Consider the following 21067-nt stretch of genomic DNA (forward strand, 5'->3'; position numbering starts at 1 on the left):
TTCGCTCAGCAACGATTGTGCACACTTTTAGTTATGTTTATTTTTACTACTTTTTTCATGAAAACATCACTGGCGGGGACGTCATACGACCGCCAGTCACTTATTGACCTAAACTCCGGACTTAAAGAGGTGTTTAGAGACACTTTATGCCAAGATTGGCCATCAGAGATCAGGCGGGACAAGGACAAAAGAGTCGGCAAGAAGAAGCACAGAGGGAAGAGAGGAGGAATCAGATTGAGGTTAAAAAGATCTGCTTACCGCCCGGCAATACCATCCATCTTTCTGGCGAATGCACGTTCGCTGGAGGGGAGGATGGACGATTTGAGAGCGAGGGTCCGATTCCAACGAGAAGTAAGAGACGTCAACATCTTGTGCTTTACGGAGACATGGCTGAATCCAGCGACTCCGGACCACAGCGTCTCTCCCTCGGACTCCTTCACCGTCTTCCGAGCGGATCGCACGGAAGCCTCCGGTAAGAGCGTCGGCGGGGGTGTCTGCCTCATTACCAACAACGGTTGGGTTAGCCCCAAGGAGGTAAAGGTACTCTCCCGTTCATGCTCCCCGGACATGGAACATCTCTCCATTCTATGTCGCCCTTTCCACCTCCCCGAGAGTTTACAGCGGTCATCATGACTGCAGTATACATCCCTCCCCAAGCAAACACTGTCAGGGCCCTGGCGGAGCTGGCGGAGCATCTCAACAAACACCAGATCAAGCACCCGGACGCAGCCATGATCGTAGCTGGTGATTTCAATCAGGCAATCAGGCAAAAGTGATGCCATCCTTCTTTCAGCACATCGCCTGCTCCACCAGAGGAGGAAACATGCTCGACCACTGCTACACCCCGTTCAGAGCCGGCTACAAGGCTGTACCGACTCCGCCATTGGCGGGGGATACTAGCACGTCCGATCATGACGCCATCTTCCTCTATCCCGTTTGTAAACAAAGAACAATCAGAGGCCACGCTTCAGGACGCTTCAGGACGCTCTCGAGGACGTAGACTGGGGGATGTTTCAAGGAAGCGCCAGTGACGTCAACGAGTTCGCGGACACCGTTGTGAGCTTCATTACAACACTGGCTGATAGTATTGTCCCTACTAAAAAGGTGCGGGTCTTCCCAAATCAGAAACCGTGGGTGGATAGTACTATCAGAGCAGCTCTGAAATCCCGCACCACTGCCTACAACCTGAGCAGAGAGTCAGGAAACATGGAGGAGTATAAGGCTACAGTCTATACTCTGCTGTAAAAGGCTGTAAAACTTGCAAAACGGACATATGCTGATAAATTGGAGACACAAATGGCACAAAACGACACAAGGCTTATGGCGGGGACTGAGGACGATAACTGACTACAAAGTCAGCGCCCCCTCAATGGGGAGCGACGACGCCTCTCTCGCGGACAAACTCAACTCTTTCTATGCTCGGTTTGGTGTAGACAGTGGCGCCGCTAGCTCAACGGCTAGTGACGTCACTGGCGCGCCGGCTGTTGTGGAGGGGGGGGGGGGGCAACCGCGGGGGGCGGGGACGCTCTCTCGTTGTCGGTACACAGTGTGAGAAGAGCATTTATGCAGGTGAACACCAGAAAAGCTGCTGGCCCAGATGGAATAACAGGACGCATACTTAAGTCCTGTGCTAAGCAGCTAGCCCATGTGTTCACCGCCATATTTAATCGATCCCTGGCGGAGTCAGTGGTCCCTACCTGCTTCAAGATGTCTACCATCATCCCTGTACCAAAGAAACCCTCCCCAACAGGTCTCAATGACTACAGACCGGTGGCACTCACCTCTGTGGCCATGAAATGTTTTGAGAGGCTGGTCAAGGATCACATTTGTGCCTCCCCCCCAGTGATATGGACCCTATTTAATTTGCATACAGGCCAAACAGGTCCACTGATGATGCGGTCTTCCAAGTACTGCACAGCACCCTCTCTCACCTGGACCGCCAGAAGGGGGGCTATGTGAGACTGTTGTTCATTGACTACAGCTCAGCGTTCAACACCATAGTCCCCACCAGACTGGTGGACAAGCTGATCGAGCTGGGTCTGAGCTCCGCTCTGAGCGCCTGGATACTGGACTTTCTGAGCGAAAGGCCCCAGGCGGTCAGGGTGGGGGGTCAGACCTCCAACACCATCACCCTGAGCATTGGGTCCCCCCAGGGCTGTGTTCTGAGCCCCCTGCTGTACTCACTATACACACATGACTGTGTGGCCAAGTTCAGCTCCAACTCCATAGTGAAGTTTGCGGACGACACAGTGGTGGTGGGGCTGATCTCGGACAATGACGAGAAGGCCTACCGGGAGGAGGTTGAGGTACTGGAAAGCTGGTGCCAGGACAACAGCCTGCTCCTGAACATTGGTAAAACCAAGGAGCTGATCGTGGATTTTAGGAGGAGACCGCAGGAGGCACACACACCACTGAGGATAAACGGGGCTACCGTGGACAGGGTGAGCAGCTTCAAGTACCTGGGGGTCCACATCTCAGAGGACCTGACATGGACAACACACATAGACTCAGTCGTAAAAAAGGCGAAGCAGCGCCTCTACCACCTGAGACAGTTAAGGAAGTTCAGAGTATCTGGGAAGCTACTCCAGTCCTTCTACTCCGGAGCTGTAGAGAGCATCTTGACTGGAAACATCACTGCCTGGTATGGCAACAGCACGGCACAGGACAAGAAGGCCCTACAGAGAGTGGTGCGCTCAGCCGAGCGTACCACGGGTATTGCACTACCAACCCTGCAGGTCCTATACAACAAGAGGTGCAAATCCAGAGCCTGCAGGATAATGAAAGACCCTCACCACCCCAACAACAGCCTGTTCATGCTGCTGCGGTCAGGCAAACGCCTGCGAGCACCAGTAACGAGGACAGAGAGACTTAGGCTCAGCTTCTTCCCCCAGGCCATCAGAGCCTTGAACACTGAACTCTCCACGCACAAGCACACATGAGCACACACACAACACACACACTGTACACGCTCACACACTAGCAGCCACTCTAACATGAGCACACACACACTCATGCTGCACACGCTCACACTATGGACACTCTACAAAAGGAAAGGTCACTTTAAGAATAGTATAGTATAGCTGCAGGGGAACTATGTGAGAATGCTGTCATCGACTACAGCTCAGCATTCAATACCATAGTCCCCTCCAAACTCATAGCCAAGCTCAGGGACCTGGGCTTGAACTATGACCTCTGCCAGTGGGTCTTGGACTTCCTGACGGGCAGACCCCAGGTGGTAAGAGCCGGCAACTGCACCTCCTCATCCATCACGCTCAACATAGGGGCCCCCCAGGGCTGTGTTCTGAGCCCCCTCCTCTACTCCCTGTACACACATGACTGCGTAGCACAGCGGAACAACAACACCATCATCAAATTTGCTGATGACACAGTAGTGGTGGGCCTGATCTCTGCCAACGACGAAAGGGCCTACCTGGAAGAGGTAGAGAACCTGTCACAGTGGTGTCAGGAAAACTGCCTCTCCCTGAACGTCAGCAAAACAAAAGAGATGATTGTGGACTTCAGGAGGTCGGGGGTCAAGGACTACAGCCCCCTCAGCATCGACGGGGCACCGGTTGAGAGAGTGAACAGTTTCAAGTACCTCGGAGCCCACATATCCGAGGACTTGACATGGACCACACACATTGACAGTGTTGTGAAGAAGGCACGACAACGCCTCTACTTCCTCAGGCGCCTAAGGAAGTTCCAAGTCAGTCAGAAGATCCTTAGGAACTTCTACTCATGTACAATAGAGAGCATCCTGACCGGCAACATCACCTCCTGGTTTGGGAATAGCACTGCACAAGACCGTAGCAGACTACAAAGAGTGACACGTTCAGCCGAACGCACAATTGGAGGGGGGCTTCCCACCCTCCAGAACATTTACAACAAGCGGTGCAAGGGGAAGGCTAAGAGAATTATTAAGGACTCGAGCCACCCGAACAACTGCCTCTTTGAACTGCTGCGGTCAGGCAAGCGATACCGGAGTCTTAAGGCGAGCACAGAAAGACTCAGAAGAAGCTTCTATCCCCAGGCCATCAGGCTGCTAAACGAACAATAATCACTATGCAACAACCATCAAATGCACACAGCACACACACCCACACGCACACACTCACTCAAACAAACAACACACTGCAGCACCCACTCTCCACACTTTAGATCACACAAACACACTTACACTTTATATTTATTGATAAAGGATTTGCACTACAACTCGTACACCTACTGTGAATTGTACCTAAATTGCACCTCGTCCCATTTCTCCATTTCTGCCTTGCACTATATAGTATTGTATATTAGTACACTGCACAGTATTGTATATTGTATGGTAACTACGTCTATTCTGCATCGAACATTGTACATATGTCTAAACTGAACACTGTGACCTCATTTCTTTTACTTCTAATTTTACTATGTTATTTTATTTCATACTTATCTTGTCTTGCACAGTCTCTGGAGCGCAACAGTAAGAAGCATTTTGTATAAAAGTATTCTGTACTTCTGTATGACAACTATTAAAGAAACTTGAAACTTGAAACTTGAGCTTGAGATTGTATAATATAGCATTGTATACTGTAGCAGTGTACATAAAGACCCAGTGCCTCATCTGTAGCTAACAGTGTACTGCACTACCACAGGACCTAGCATGTCCTACCATGCTCTGTAAATAACTCATGTACAGATACCGATATGCCTACTTTGTTTACTTGTTTATTGCACTATGTCGCTATATTGGTTGGACTCTATTATTATTATTATTACTTGTATTATGCACATCGTTGCGGGCGAGACCCCCCGCATTTCACTGTATACCTGTATGCCGTGACAAATAAAACTATTGTATCTTGTATCTTCCTCACCTCCTCCAGGGATGACTGCTCTAGCCACATATGCGTATGGAACATTGTGGCTATAGCCTACACTGTTAAGTGCAGTATAGCACCGGAGGCTCGGGCAAGGGTCTCAGAATCTCGGAAAACCAAGACCGCATTGCCCACCACCACCTTTGATAAATACGATGTATCACTGGACGCACCTCTTCTCTCTGATAAATACGTCCAATGATACATGCCGTACTGGCATACCGTGCGGCAAAGGGAACCGCTCTCGCCTACCTCCGATCAATGGTCTCTAACTACACACCCTCAAGACCCCTACACTCTGCAACTTCTGGCCGTCTCAGACCCACTCCTATCCGAGCTCCGGGAGGGTCATCAAGGAGAAGCCGCCTTTTCTCAGTCCTTGCCCCACAATGGTGAAACGAACTTCACCACAGTTAGGACAGCCGAAACCCTTCTAATATTACCCTTCTTCAACCATTATCTGAAATGAAAGAGTAAGTCGCTTTCTTTGGATAAAAGCATCAGCTAAATGTAATGATTTAGAAAAAAAAATACCCGTTGGAGCTCAAAATTGGCAGCCATCTTGCATTTGAAGGTCAAAAATAGGTCACGTCATTATATAAACGCCAAATATGTATTCCTTGACCAAAATAAGCTCTGAAACCATGTATTAATTTGTGCATCATTGTAGGTCAAACCATTAAAAAGTTAATTTCCATGGCAGCCATTTTGGATTTTGATCTCTCACAAAATGTCCCCGCCTTTTAAAAAAATACACCCCAGCAAAAAAAATTTATTAACCCTCCTAGATGACAAATCCATTGAGAAACAGACCTTCGCTCTCCACGGTCACGGAAGTGCCACAGATTACCCAACTAGTTAGTGATCAGAAAGGAAAGCGGACTGTGGATATTGTCGCATTTTCTTTCGACGCGACAGCGAGCACACCTGCAATGACAGGTAAGGTTTGAGCACAAATGAAATCCGCTTCGTTCCCGTCTATTGTGGTTGTTTGTCTTTTGGATCATGCAGGCTGGATACAAAAAAGAAAACAAAAAAACATAGCTTCATGAGATTGCAAATGCTCTTTGGTGTTCCTACTGTATATTTGCATATCGTATATGTCACAAATGTAACTACTAAATACCTGTATGTCATGTATGTCCCTATACCATAAATGTCATGTATGTTGTGTATGTCATAAATGTCGCTATGAATTGAAAATGGGGGACCCTGATGTAAACAAGACAAACGTCTTTCTCTGGTATGCATCCCCTTAACAATTGTGTGTATTGAGCCGTACTGTATTGTACCCATTCTGCAATCTGTAAAATAAAGTTCATTCATTCCTATATTCTTCGGGTTAGTATGGATCGGTTAGTTGTAGCTGGAGTTGATTTACTTGAATATTTCACCTAATTAAACTTATATGGTGTATTCTTTCCCAGTAGTCATGCACATGACCATGTGAAGAAAAAGAGAGAGAAAAATTTGAAAGGTGCGCTCAGTAAAATGCAAATGTACACCAGGCACACCAGCCACACATTTCTTCTCTCTCTCACAGAGCTTTAACAAATGCAGAGACCATCTATTAGGGCAGGGCGATTAATCAAGTTTCAATTTCAAGTACGATTTTGGCTTCCCATGATCACAAAAGAAAGATAATCGAGATTAAACAACTATTGTGCCGCACACCATGTTCCTCTCATTTTGTCTTGTGTTGTAAATGCAACGCACCCTTCCTTCACAGCGGTACACTCCGCACCTCCTCTCAAGCCCAAAACAGTAGTTTCAGCTTTTGTCGAAAGGGAGGAGGGAGCCATGGTGCATTTCTCCAGTTATTTTTAAACATCTTTGGTAACTTGAAGGTAAAACAAATTTAATTTGTGATTAAACACACTTGCACAGAAATACACAGAAATCATCCACTCTCTGCAGGAAAGAAAAGAAGCTCAACATTCAGCATCTTTGGGTTCTTGAAAAGTCTACCAAGGATAAGTCACTAGTCTACCAAGGACAAGTCACTAGCCTACCTAGGACAGCTGACAGACAGTAGTCTAATCACTAGTCTACCAAGGACAGCTGACAGACTGTAGTCTAGTCTCTAGTCTACCAAGGACAGCTGACAGACAGTACTGTAGTCTAGTCACTAGTCTACCAAGGACAGCTGACAGTAGTCTAGTCACTAGTCTACCAAGTCTAGCGGCACGGTGGTGTAGTGGTTAACACTGTCGCCTCACAGCAAGAAGGTCCAGGGTTCGATTCCCGCTCGGGGACCAGGTTTCCACGTTGCCAGGTACCCAGGTGGGGTATCTCCCGGGCCTTTCTGTGTGGAGTTTGCATGTTCTCCCCATGCTCGCAAGGGCCCCCCCCCCCCCCGATAAAAGAAACCCAATGGAAAAACATGCACAACAGATCGCTGACGCTGTCGCGTCCCTGACGAAGACGGGCAGGAGCACTTGGATTGGTCCCCGGGCGCGGTACCTCGCCGACGCCCTGTCCGCTCCCGGCTGGTGGCTGCCCATGGGGGGAAGGACGACGGGATGGGTTAAGCGCAGAGCTCAATCGCATCGGCGACCCTGAGAAAGACAATGCATGTGTGTGTGTATTCCTGTGTGTGTGTGCCGCCCATTGCATGTCCCATGCTGTTGCATGCCAAATAAAGACGTCTCTAAAGAGGTCCTGCATTATTATTAAAGGACAGCTGACAGACAGTAGTCTAGTCACTAGTCTACCAAGGACAGCTGACAGTAGTCTAGTCACTAGTCTACCAAGGACAGCTGACAGTAGTCTAGTCACTAGTCTACCAAGGACAGCTGACAGTAGTCTAGTCACTAGTCTACCAAGGACAGCTGACATTAGTCTAGTCACTCATGGACCGCGGAACCGGTAGGGCCAGTATGGCCGTGGCCGCCCTACCTACTTTGGGGTGTAGCCTAGAAAAATAACTGATTTCTTCTGGTCAAAGTTAACCACCGTCACTCCAGCCAACGATGAGCTCTCTGAGGAACCAGCAGTAGAAGAATTGGAATGGCTTACTACCAGACCACGTTTAATTCCCAGCAACCTAGCACAGGTGAGTGTTGACATTTTAAAATCCTATGCAACTATCACAATATTACTTTTTTTTTTCTTTTTTTTTTTAATCTTTTTCCCCCTCCATTTTCCTCAGATTTTCTCCCATCCCAATGTTAGTTGTTATGCCAATTCCCAATCCCCTTCCTGGTCGCTGCGCACTTACCCCCCACAGTCAGATCATCTGGGAGAGTGGAGACTATCACGTGCTTCCTCCGACACACGTCCAGCCAATCAACCGCTTCTTTTCACCTGGCAGCGCGGATATTCTCCGAGAGGGCGTAGCGTGTGGAAGGATCACACTATCCCACTCAGGTCCCATCCGCGCTTAGCAGGCGCCCCGACCGAACTGTAGCTGTTTACAACGACCCGGACCCACCCCGCCAGCTTCTCCCACCCTCTAATACTGCCAATTGTATTAGTGTGAACGGCCAGCCAAGCTGGTGACAACCCCAGCTCCGGGGTTGGTGACGAACGCAATCTCCGCTACGCCACCTAACCGCCCACAATATTACGCTTTCTAATCATACTGTTTAAGTAATGCATATGATACTATTTGATTGTGACTAAATGTAGGCTATAATCAATAAACAAATGCGTTACGAGCATGTGGCTTGGTTTGGGCGGAGGGAGCAACGTCACATAATTTTGGCCACAATTTTGGCCCTACCCATTCCAAATGTGTTTCTGCGGTCCATGTAGTCACTAGTCTACCAAGGACAGCTGACATTAGTCTAGTCACTAGTCTACCAAGGACAGCTGACAGTAGTGTAGTCACTAGTCTACCAAGGACAGCTGACAGTAGTCTAGTCACTAGCAGTGGTGCAGTCGTAATATGGGAACTGCCCAGACGCCACATGCACGCGGAGCGGAGCGGCAGAGCTTGCAGCATTATGTAGCCGTAATCCCCGATGATTTTCATTCGACGCTTAGCTCAACTGGCAGCCCTGCGGTCCGTTGGTGACAAGTTCGAATCCCTTCAATTTTTTTTTTTTTTTTTTTTAACGTGCATTCTCTCGCCAGTTAAGTTTAGGCATGTTAACTTAAGGTTAAGGTTAAGGTTAGGCATTGTTTCGGAGTTGGTTAAGGTTAGAAGGGTTAAGTTTAGGCGCTGTTAAGGAGCTGGTTATGGTTAGAGTTTGTCTTAGAGAATGGCAATATTCTTTCGGAGTTGGTTATGGTTAAGGTTAAGGTTAGGCATGGTTAAGGTTAAGGTTAAGGTTAGGCATTGTTTCGGAGTTGGTTAAGGTTAGAAGGGTTAAGTTTAGGCGCTGTTAAGGAGCTGGTTAAGGTTAGAGTTTGTCTTAGAGAATGGCAATAGACAGCCTATTTCCGTGCTGCAGCGCGAGGCAATAGACAGCCTATTTCCGCGCTGCAGCTCTCTCGCGCTGCCGTGGTCACATGGGCGTCATGGCCAATCAGAGAAAACGCGGAAGCACGCAACGCACTCTTCCGCTGGGAATAAGCTACACGCCTCCCGCGCACACATGTTCCCTCGCTTGTGCACAGAACAGATGATTATTATGCATAACAATGTTTTAAATGTAATTGTAGTTACAATTTCTTTAATTGAATTAACTTAAACTAGAAAAGTAAATACAAACTAAATTAACAATGTAACTTAGTTTACAGAAGGACAGTTTCCTTCAGACTGAAGCAAAACTTAATGTCTCATCCTTCCAGTCGGGACCACAGATCAAGCAAACCCCCACCAATTGGTACAGGGCTTGTATTTTGGTTTGGCTCTTCTCGTTGTTATGCTATCGGTATCCTATTATTATGCAAAGTCTAGGTGATAAGTGCCGGCCGGGTACTTGGTGCACGGCGCGACAAGTCCAGTGACAATTGTGAACGCATTTTTGTGTGCGCGCGTGCACATCCGTGCGCGCACTTCTGCTCAGAGAACTACTAGGACGGCGTCTTACCCCGTCCTACCACCACTGCAACACTGGTCACTAGTCTACCAAGGACAGCTGACATATAGTAGTCTAGTCACTAGTCTACCAAGGACAGCTGACAGATAGTAGTCTAGTCACCAGCCTAACAAGGACAGCTGACAGATGGTAGTCTAGTCACCAGCCTAACAAGGACAGCTGACAGATAGTAGTCTAGTCACCAGCCTAACAAGGACAGCTGACAGACAGTAGCCTACACGTTAGGCAGGGCTTAAGTGATATTGGAATCTCATGAATATGCATGAGATATTAGATTAGATTCAAATGTATTGTCATTAGGGATGCACCGAATGGGAAATTCTTGGCCGAAACCGATACCGAAAATAGGAAACAGTTGGCCGAAAACCGAAATATATATATAATGTATTTTATTTATTTTTTTAGCTACCTGATTATGGCAAAAGACATGATTATGGCAAAACTTAACTTAAATAATATTAATAATCACTAGTATGGGCCCATAAAACATTTATTCAGCACTTTTGAATGCATACATTAATTCCATACTGACTGCTGAAAGATTGTACAATTTAAACATTTTCTCTTTGCATACAACAAAATGTGCATTAAAGTCAAGTGCATTTTCTTTTCTTTTTCTACAACAAAGTGCATTCAGAACAAAGCCAAGGTGTTTTAAAACTGCATAAATATCTGCATAAAGACACACACACGAGAGGGATAATAGCTTATAGCAGACTTAATGATGTTACTGTAGTGGCTACTGTCATAATTCATGGAATTATGGAAGGACTGTTGTATTTACTACATCTCCCGTGACTCTTAGCGGGGGATGACGTAGCTTATGAGTGAAAGAGTTTGATTGATTGATTGATTGATTGAAAAGTTTATTAACAGATTGCAGAATGGGTACAGTACAGTACAGCTCAATACATACAATTGTTAAGAGGATGCAGACCTGAGAAAAACTTTCGTCTTGTTTCCATCAGGGTCCCCCATTTTCAATTCATCATATGACACACATGACATACAGATAGACAGTACTGCTACATCTATACATTTATGACATACCAGATTTTCAAATACAGTACTGTTTGTGATACTAAAAAAATCCAGAAGAAGAGTATATACATTTGACATAGAAACTGTGCATTGGGGGAGGTTGGGTAGGTGGGGTGGGGCTGTACATTGGAGGTGGGGGGGGGGGGGGGGTTGGGTAGGGGACACTGTACATTGGAATACTGACATACATTTGACATGGAAACTGTACATTGGAGGAGGTTGGGTAGGTGGGGTGGGGTTGGGTGGGGCTGTACATTGGAATACTGACAAAGCCATGCTTGGTCTTTATTGTACAACTGGGTTAGGACATTTGTAGGGGCCAGTTTTGAATTGCAGTCTCCCGTAGGTGTTCTTTGATAGTGTTTTTGAAGGTGGGTAGTGATTTACATTCCTTTACAGCTTTGGGTAGGGCGTTCCACATTGTTGTGGCATAATTGCGAAACGTGTTTAGTCCCTTGTTTGAGCCGAATCTGGGTTTTACATGATTTGTGGAGCTCCCTCTGGTGTTGTGATCGTGGTATTCACTGACCTTTGGGAAGTATTTTGACATGTACATGGGTACCTTGGTCGTGTAGTGTATCTTGTAGACCAGGCCCATTGCAAGTTGCTGTACTCTGTTGTCTACTCTAAGCCATCCTAGGTTGGCAAAGTGTGCAGGGGTGAGGTGGGTTCTAGGAGTCAGGTCAAGCAGTAGTCTGACTAGTTTGTTTTGAGATGTTTGTAATTTGGTTTTTAGTGCCTTTGAGGTGCTTTGGTACCATGAGGTGCAAGCATAGTCGTAGTACCCTTGAATGAGTGCTCCTGCCAGAGTCTTCAGGGTATTCTTGTTTACCAGGGAGGAGATCCGGTACAAGAATCGAGTTCGTTGATTGACTTTTTTTATTACATTGGATGCCATTTTGTCACAGGAAAGATTAGCCTCTAGGATGGAACCCAGGTAGGTAATTTCATCTTTCCTTGTGACAATATTGTCACCCACTGTAACTGAGAAGCCGTCTGTTTTGCTGAGTTTGTTATTTGAACCGAAGAGAATGGACTCTGTTTTGCCCATGTGTAATGATAGTTTGTTGTCGGCGAGCCATATGCAGATTTTGCCTAGTTCCGAGCTGAGGGTTTTTTCAACCTGTAACTTGTTCTTGTCAGAGACCAGCAGGGCTGAGTCGTCCGCAAACAGGAACAAGTTGCAGTCACAAGCTGACGACATGTCATTTGCATAAATTAGGAACAGTAGTGGTCCTAGTATGCTTCCTTGTGGAACACCACAGTTCACTGTGAGGGGGGGGGATAGGGTACCGTTTACCTCCACCATCTGTTCTCTCCCCTCCAGGTAGGATTGTATCCAGCTCACTGATAGACTATCAAAACCAATTGCTTTTAGCTTGTCAATCAGAATGGTGTGATTGACAGTGTCGAAGGCCTTTTGTAGGTCTAGCATGACCATGCCGCAGTATTTGCCCGCGTCCACCTCTTGCTTGATGTGGTCGTTCAAATAGAGAAGGCATGTGTCAGTGGAGTGGGATGTTCTGAAGCCAGATTGGAATTCGTAGATTAGATTTTTTATCCGTAAGGTACTTTTCGACCTGTTCGTATACTATTTTTTCCATGACTTTCGAGATGGATGTAAGGATAGAAACAGGGCGGTAGTTGCCTGGGTCTAATTTGCTGCCCTTTTTGTGCAGGGGTGTTACTCTCGCTATTTTGAAGTCCTTGGGGACGTGTCCCTGTTTTATGGAGAGGTTTATTATGTGTGTGATGACTGGGGTGATGGCGGCTGCTGAGTCTCTGAGGAATTTGGAGGGGATGTTGTCATGGCCAGTGGCCTTGTTCGGTTGGAGGGCGCTCAGTTTATTGAGTACCTCATCTGTAGTTACCATTTCCAGTTTGAAATCGTCTTTGTGGACGCCTAGGTTCTTGTAGTATGCTACTATGTGATCTACCCCATACTGCCCTGAGTGGGAGGGTAGTTTGTTTACCAGTGTTGTGGCTATGTTTGTGAAGAAAGTGTTTAAGTAATTGGCTACATCCAGTTTGTCTGTGATGAGCGTGTTGTCCGTCTTTATGTTTATGTTTGAGAACCTGGTTTTAAGTTTTTTACTGCAGCCTAGTTGATTATTGAGTAATTTCCAAAGTTCACGTGGTTTATTTTTGTTTTCCTCAGTTTTGTCATTGATGAAATTTTTTTTTGCAGTTTTTATCATGGAGTTTACGTCATTTCTTAGTCTGTTTCTTTCTAGTTTGAGTTCAGTCACGTGGGCTTGGAGTTCACTGCTCGTGCTTTTGGTAAGCTTTGACTGACTTTTATGAAATTCAGAGCATTTTTTGTCTCTGGCTTTCAGAGGACCGGAAGCGTTGTTAGCTAGCTTAACGCTAACGTTAGTTTAAAAGGTTTAAACCGCGACGAGCATAGTAATGGCGAGGATATAAAGCATGTTAAAGACGCATTTATTGGATGCGTTGCTCGCAGAGTTTACATAGAAACAGCGCGACTCCCAAGAGGAGTTAGTTATCACAGGCTGTAGAACGCAGGAAGAGCTGCCAAGCTGCTCACGTTATACGTTGCGCAAAGTCTGTAGCCGCGTTTTGATTACATCATCACAACAACACTTTAGGTTACGAACGTTACGTAACCCTGTTCTTTGACATTCGTGATATATTTTCGGTGCTAAAACCCTTTCGACCGAAAGCCGAAAATGCATTTTTTTTTTTTTTTATCTTTTTCCCCCTCCATTTTTCCTCAGATTTTCTCCCATCCCAATGTTAGTCGTATGCCAATTCCCAATCCCTTCCTGGTCGCTGCGCACTTACCCCCCACAGTCAGATCATCTGGGAGAGTGGAGGCTATCACGTGCTTCCTCCGACACACGTCCAGCCAATCAACCGCTTCTTTTCACCTGGCAGCGCGGATCCTCCCTGAGAGGGGCGTAGCGTGTGGAAGGATCACACTATCCCACTCAGGTCCTATCCGCGCTTGGCAGGCGCCCCGACCGAACTGTAGGAGTCGCTGTTTACAACGACCCGGACCCACCCCGCCAGCTTCTCCCACCCTCTAATACAGCCAATTGTATTAGTGTGAACGGCCAGCCAAGCTGGTGACAACCCCGGAGCTGTGAGCTGGATTCGAACAGGCGAATCCAGCTCACAGCTTCAGGGTTGGTGACGAACGCAATCTCCGCTACGCCACCTAACCGCCACTCGAAAATGCCTTTTTAACCATTTTCGGCCAATCATTTTCGGTGGCCGAATATTCAGTGCATCCCTAATGGTCATTATACAGTACTGTACAGTACAGTACAACTAAAATAAATGCATATGAAAGGGGCAGGGTTTATTTCAATGGACAATTAATTAATGTTTTTTAATACATAGGTATATCAAGGTTCACCCATAGGTTCACTTATAAGTTCACCCATAGGTTCACTATGGCCTGTCCATGTTGTAAACAAACTGAGCAGTGATCCTGTGCTACTACCGCCTGGTGGGTGACAACAAACTGACTCAGTGACAATGAGACATGACCACAGTGCCGGTCCTAGCCTCTCTGAAGCCCTACACTAAATTCAGCCGGGGCCTACCCTACCTGACTTGTGTAAACCATTTTGCCAAACAGTCACTTTATTATGGACCAAAATATGAGGACTGATGACTGACTCAACCATTAAAAGTCCCATGTTTTGCTATTCCTTTCACTATTTGGGCAATGTTACACAATTCCTGTGAGTCTATGGAACACATCTGTAAGGTTTTTTTTCCAAAAAATGTGTTGTTTTGTATTTCTAATCAAATACTCTAAAGCAGCATTTGTCCACTTCAAGATTTCAAGCTGTTTTGGGCTGGGCTCCGCCCATACTCGCAAAGCACTTTGAGTGACAGTCACCCACAGTCTGCACTGGCAGACAGAGAGAGACATAGAGAGGTTGAGGGGGATACTAATTAATTTCGCCACGGGAGGCATACTCCCACGGGACAATGCATTGGTAACTTGTTTCAAATGACAATATATACCCCTGTGATTAGGGATGGGAATTGATAAGATTTTGTGAATATTATTACACGGATCGGAATACGGGCGCGCGCGTGGGAGCGTCCGCAATGATATTTTGCAGCAGGTTGACAGTGATATAAGAGTGCTCCCGACTGCGTGTGTTTCCCCGCGCGTGCGGTCGGGAGTGTGTGTGGGGTGCTCCGTGTCCCTCTCTCTCTCGCTCGCTCGTTCTCTGCTCTCTCTGTCTGCACCCGCGCCACGTCAACCTGTTTGAGGAAGTGTCAGTATTTCCACTCGCTCTGTTGTTGAGCGAATTGTTGATTGTGGGCGGTGACTGACTACAACCAGTGCCTTATTCATGTCAGCAAAACAGTCAAATCAGAATGGCTTAGTTCAGTAAGGGAGGATCTCGTGAACTCGAGACTGGACTGATGAGCCAAAATGAGAATTAGAGACACAGACCCCATTGATACAACCCCACATTGCTAGAAAACAATGCTAAACACTGGAAAAGGCTATTTATAAGACATGGGACCTTTAAATGATGTGCTTATTCCACGTAATTGAACATGGAATGTGTGGTTATAGAGCAGAGCGGCCCTGCGTGACCAACACCCAACAGCAGTTTTGGAGATGTGAGGCCTAGAGCCAAGTAGTGTAGAACATTCTGCTGGACTGTGAAGATGTGTATGTGTCTCCATTTAGATTCCAAAGACCATCCCACTGATTGCCAGACTCCTGACTTTGAATTGATACCACATAGAGGTTTCAACTTGATCAACGGGATCCACAATCCTGATGAAGTGGATCTGATCCAGAGCTGGGAGATCCGAGACTCTGACATATTTGCCGTCACGTATCCCAAGTCAGGTGAGGTGAAAGATAGTGGTTTTCGTCACGTCTGTTGTGTCATATTTAACCTTTTAGCTTCTGTGTGTGACTTAATGTACAGTAGGTGTAATTATCCAACAGTCTCATCAGAAAGCGTAATGAGCACTAATAGACCACAGGAAAAGAGGTACATAATGTATGTTATGTTATAGCCATAAGTAATATCTTTACGTATTTCGGGCGAGTGCTCTCACCACTATTAAGGTTAGTTTTAATGGTTATGGTTAAGATATAAAGTTATGGTTATGGTTAGGTTTTCTGAAAACATAATTGAATATGTAATATAGTATTATTTTTAATACGTACACAGGTTACATTTTCGATACAATACGTAAATATATTACTTATGGCTATAACATAGCGTACATTATGTACCTTTTTTCCTGTGGTAGATTACTACATATTCCAAGCAATATCGGACTGAAATATCAGATGCAGTGAGGAAATCCAACAGTGTTTGTGTTGGGAACCTGAGATGTTCCCAGATGGCCTGAGATGTCCCCAGGCTGAGGAGCCTATTTTAGGCTAAGGGGGGGGCTGAGCCCCAGCACCAGTTATAGGAGCGTAGAGGGGCAGTGTTTCCAGCAAGTCTCAAGTAGCCAATATACTAGGCAGCTACACACAACCAATATGCACGTGCCACACTCTTGCAATATATATAAATAATATACATATAAAAATACAGCAGAATAAACACATTCACAGCCAATAAGAGTGTGTGCATTATAATAACAATCAAAATAAGAAATCGGAATAAAATGTAGCTGATGTATATAACTTTTTATATATATATATAATGTATATATTTCTCACATCAATCCATAGCAACCGTTTCTTTGTACATAACCATTCCAACATGGAGGACAAATGGGTATTCCAAACATTCCGTGAAAGGCATCTATTGCACTTTGAGACAGATATTCACATCAGTACACAGCAAGTCCTTGCTGAAATGAGAACCATGCAGACACACCTAAATTAAGTGCCTACGGTAGAGACTAAGAACCATGCAGACTCTACTAAATTAAGTGCTTACAGTAGAGAATGAGAACCATGCAGACCCTATTAAATGAAGTGCCTACAGGAGTAGAGAATGAGAACCATGCAGACACTACTAAAGTGCCTATGGTAGAGACTAAGAACAATGCAGACTCTACTAAATGAAGTGCCTACAGTAGAGAATGAGAACAATGCAGACAATAGAGCCTACGGTATTTCAAGCTTGGAGAGCTGGGTTTCAGAGGACTTGCTAAATGATTTTTAATGTATCGTTTTAAAATGTACTTTCATTAATAATTCATCATATATTTAATGTAGACCTAAAGAATTGTTTGGACTGTGCCAATACATTTAAAGAACAAATAGGCCCTGGCCTTAACCCTTTCACTGCCGCACTACCAAATGGTTAACCCTTTCACTCCGACAATACAGAAGGTTAACCCTTTCACTGCCACACGACAAAGTGTTAACCGTTTCACTATCACACTACAGAAGGTTAACCCTGTAGTGTGATAGTAAATGGTTAACCTTCTATAGTGTGGTAGTGAAAGGGTTAAAGAAGTCAGCCCTGTGTGAGCATGAAGGTGGCCTTGTGGAGCTACACCTGGCTAAATCTTAATGCCGGGCCTCAGGGCAATTTAGCCAATGTCACACTTGCTTCTTGTTGGCTGGAGAAGACATACCGATCTGTCTGGAGAAAGAGATGTCAGATGACATTTATATATTCACTACATTCACAAGTTGCACGTCGCAGCACATTTGCCCTTGTTTGTCGCCGTCATGCAGTGTTATTAGTGGGGCAGATAAGCTCATATATGGAAAGTATTGTGCATTTTATGAAAGAAGCATGAAACTTTCTAACTTTCAGTTATTTTTTATTTCTATATACCATGAAGTTTGTTTTCAGACGTGGAAACACTTCTGAATTGACCCCTGGAACTTGTCAGAGGCTGTACACATTTTGGGCTCTCAAAAACATGTTATTTTAAACTTTTTTCCAGGCACAAAGGTATTATATCAAAAAGAAGAGTTGTGGAACCCACTGGTCATCATAAAAGTGCTTTAATAGATTAAATCAGCTGTATAGGATATGGCAATTGGGTTTCATGTCATACAAACACACCTCACACAAACACAAAGACTCAAAAAAGGACTTTCAACAATATGCGTGTTAAATTTGATTGAACAGTTGACATCTCTTAACCTACCCTAGTTGTAGTAAGTAGTACCTGCCCTACAATGACATTATTAGTGAGGCCTAACAGTCTCCTGAGCATGAGCAAAGGGCAGTACACTTGAGGGCAGCCTTTTTGCACTTGCAGCGTGTTGTACATCCTTTCTTGCAACCACAATGGATCAGTTATAGCAGCTCTGTGATGCTTCTGGAAGGGTGGTCCACAGTGGCTGCCATCCCATTTCTTCTTTCACCCAGCCCCAATCAGCAGAGCTTGGCAGCTGAGGGTCAGGTTCCAAGGCATTGCTCCAAACATTGGCCTGATAGCTGGCACGCTTAATGTGTTGCTCTAGCGCAGCCTTCATTGGGGGCATGTTCTCCAGAGCTCTGGATTTCTGAGTGAAGAGGTGTTTTCTAGCTTCATTTACCTCTGTGGTTTCGCTTGTCCTGTCATACATCAGTACGACAAAGCGTTCCAACCGTGACTTGGACAGCTCACTCACATCACCCTGCATCTGCAGGAGCTCATTGAAAGCCTCAGTCACTTCAGGGAAAGCCTTCCAAGTCTGCCATGCTGTTTTCTTTCCTCTTCCAGCAAATGCTGAGACTGTGTCACATCCTGTGAGTGCGTGGAACAATGGGAGAGCAGCACAGGTACTTGGACCCAGCTTGTTGGCTATTTCATGAACACCAATATATCTCTAGTTTCAAGTTCAAGTTTCTTTAATAGTTGTCATACAGAAGTACAGAATACTTTCATACAAAATGCTTCTTACTGTTACGCTCCAGAGACTGTGCTAGACAAGATAGTATCAAATAACATAGTATAGCATGTAATTTAGAAGAAGAAAATGAGGTCACAGTGTTCGGTATAGACATATGTACAATGTTCTGAGTTACCATATAATATACAATACTATGCAGTGTACTAATGTACAGTACTATATAGTGCAAAGCAGAAATGGGATGAGGTACAATTTAGGTACAATTTACAGTAAGGTGTACGAGTTGTAGTGCAATCATTCATCAATAAATATAAAGTGTGGGGAGTGGGTGCTACAGTGTGTTTGTTTAAAGTGGGTGTGTGCTATAAAGTGTGTGGAGTGGGTGCTACAGTGTGTTTGTTTAAAGTGAGTGTGTGCGTGTGGATGTGTGTGCTATGTGCGTTTGGTGGTTGTTGTTGTGTAGTGTTCATTGTTCGTTTAGCAGCCTGATGGCCTGGGGATAGAAGCTTCTTCTGAGTCTTTCTGTGCTCGCCTTGAGACTCCGGTATCGCTTGCCTGACCGCAGCAGTTCAAAGAGGCAGTTGTTCGGGTGACTGGAGTCTTTAATGATTCTCTTAGCCTTGCCCTTGCAACGCTTGTTGTAAATGTTCTGGAGGGTGGGGAGCCCCCCTCCAATTGTGCGTTCGGCTGAACGTGTCACTCTTTGTAGTCTGCTTCGGTCTTGTGCAGTGCTATTCCCAAACCAGGAGGTGATGTTGCCGGTCAAGATGCTCTCTATTGTACATGAGTGGAAGTTCTTAAGGATCTTCTGACTGACTTGGAACTTCCTTAGGCGCCTGAGGAAGTAGAGGCGTTGTCGTGCCTTCTTCACAACACTGTCAATGTGTGTGGTCCATGTCAAGTCCTCGGATATGTAGGCTCCGAGGTACTTAAAGCTGTTGACTCTCTCAACCGGTGCCCCGTCGATGCTGAGGGGGCTGTAGTCCTTGACCCCCGACCTCCTGAAGTCCACAATCATCTCCTTTGTTTTGCTGACGTTCAGGGAGAGTCTGTTTTCCTGGCACCATCCCGCCAGGACCTTGACCTCTTCCAGGTAGGCCCTCTCGTCGTTGGCAGAGATCAGGCCCACCACCACTGTGTCGTCAGCAAATTTGATGATTGTATTGCTACTCCGCTGAGCCACACAGTCGTGTGTGTACAGGGAGTAGAGGAGGGGACTCAGAACACAGCCCTGGGGGGCCCCTATGTTGAGGGTGATGGATGAGGAGGTGCAGTTGCCTGCTCTCACCACCTGGGGTCTGCCAGTCAGGAAGTCCAAGACCCACTGGCAGAGGTCATAGTTCAAGCCCAGGTCCCTGAGCTTGGCTATGAGTATGGAGGGGACTATGGTATTGAATGCCGAGCTGTAGTCGATGAATAGCATTCTCACATAGTTCCCCTGCCTCTTGTCCAGGTGTGATGCTGCTGTGTGCAGCACATGGGCTATGGCGTCCTCCGTGGACCTGTTGGGGCGGTATGCAAATTGCAGGGGGTCCATGTTGATGGGGAGGGAGGAGCAGATGTAGCCCTTTACTAGCTTCTCAAAGCACTTCATGGCTATGGAGGTGAGAGCTACAGGGCGGTAGTCGTTGAGGCAAGCAGGCTTGGATTTTTTGGGTACAGGGATAATAGTGGACTTCTTCAGGCAGGTTGGTAGTGAGGTTGGTTCCACTACCAAGAGCAATCCACATTTCCTCTGGCTTGATCTTCCTAAACATGGCCACGGCCAGGACTACAACATCGGTGTCAACAGTACAAATAGTCACCTTCTTGCAACCCTTCTGAACAGCATCTGACACATGCAGAAGCAAGCGTGTTTCTGCTTCCTCTTGAGAACATGGGGTGAGATTAGTCATGTCACACTGGGGAGGAGAGCAGAGCACCATTTTGCCATGAGTTGTGTAAACTTCTTTTCTCATCTACTGTGATGCAAATGACTTGCTGAGAGAGGAATCCAAACTATTCTGTTTTGTTCCCATCAACACGCAGGAAGTATTTCCAGTGCTTTAGCAGTGCAGTGGTAGGCATCACCTGTCTCCTGATTCCCTTCCCTCTCTTCTGTCGGGTGGTTCCTTTCAGACTGTCTGGGATATAGATGTCCCAGATAACATCAAGACGCCTTGTTTTCTTAAGCTGGGATTTTGCATATGGCACAAATACACTATCTGCATAGTCCTGGAAGGTCTTTGCTGGACCAGGATTCAGCATCTGGACCACAGCTGCACCATCAAGGAACACAGCATCAACCACAGGAGTGTCATCAATCATTATGCAGTGCAAGATGTCTGCTTTTGTACCAAGCCGCATCTTCCCTCCTTGAGATAAAGATGGTGGTGCTTCCTGGTTTTCATGACTGAAGAACTGAT

The 21067-nt window shown here is 46.0% G+C and overlaps 1 protein-coding gene across 1 annotated transcript in view; it reads left to right on the forward strand.

Moving 5' to 3' along the window:
• Window positions 1-629: 629 nt before the first annotated feature.
• Window positions 630-21067, forward strand: part of LOC311246421 (amine sulfotransferase-like) — a gene marked incomplete at its 5' end in the record, with an annotated part of 48417 nt that continues 27979 nt past the window's right edge. Inside the window, 2 exons of the mRNA XM_084336578.1 lie at window positions 630-744; window positions 15579-15743. Of these exons, the coding sequence (XP_084192704.1) occupies window positions 630-744; window positions 15579-15743 (280 nt within the window). The remainder of the gene's footprint in view (window positions 745-15578; window positions 15744-21067) is intronic.

The sequence above is a fragment of the Notolepis coatsorum genome, assembly GCF_963971535.1.
Source record: "Notolepis coatsorum genome assembly, chromosome: 19".
NCBI lineage: Eukaryota > Metazoa > Chordata > Actinopteri > Aulopiformes > Paralepididae > Notolepis > Notolepis coatsorum.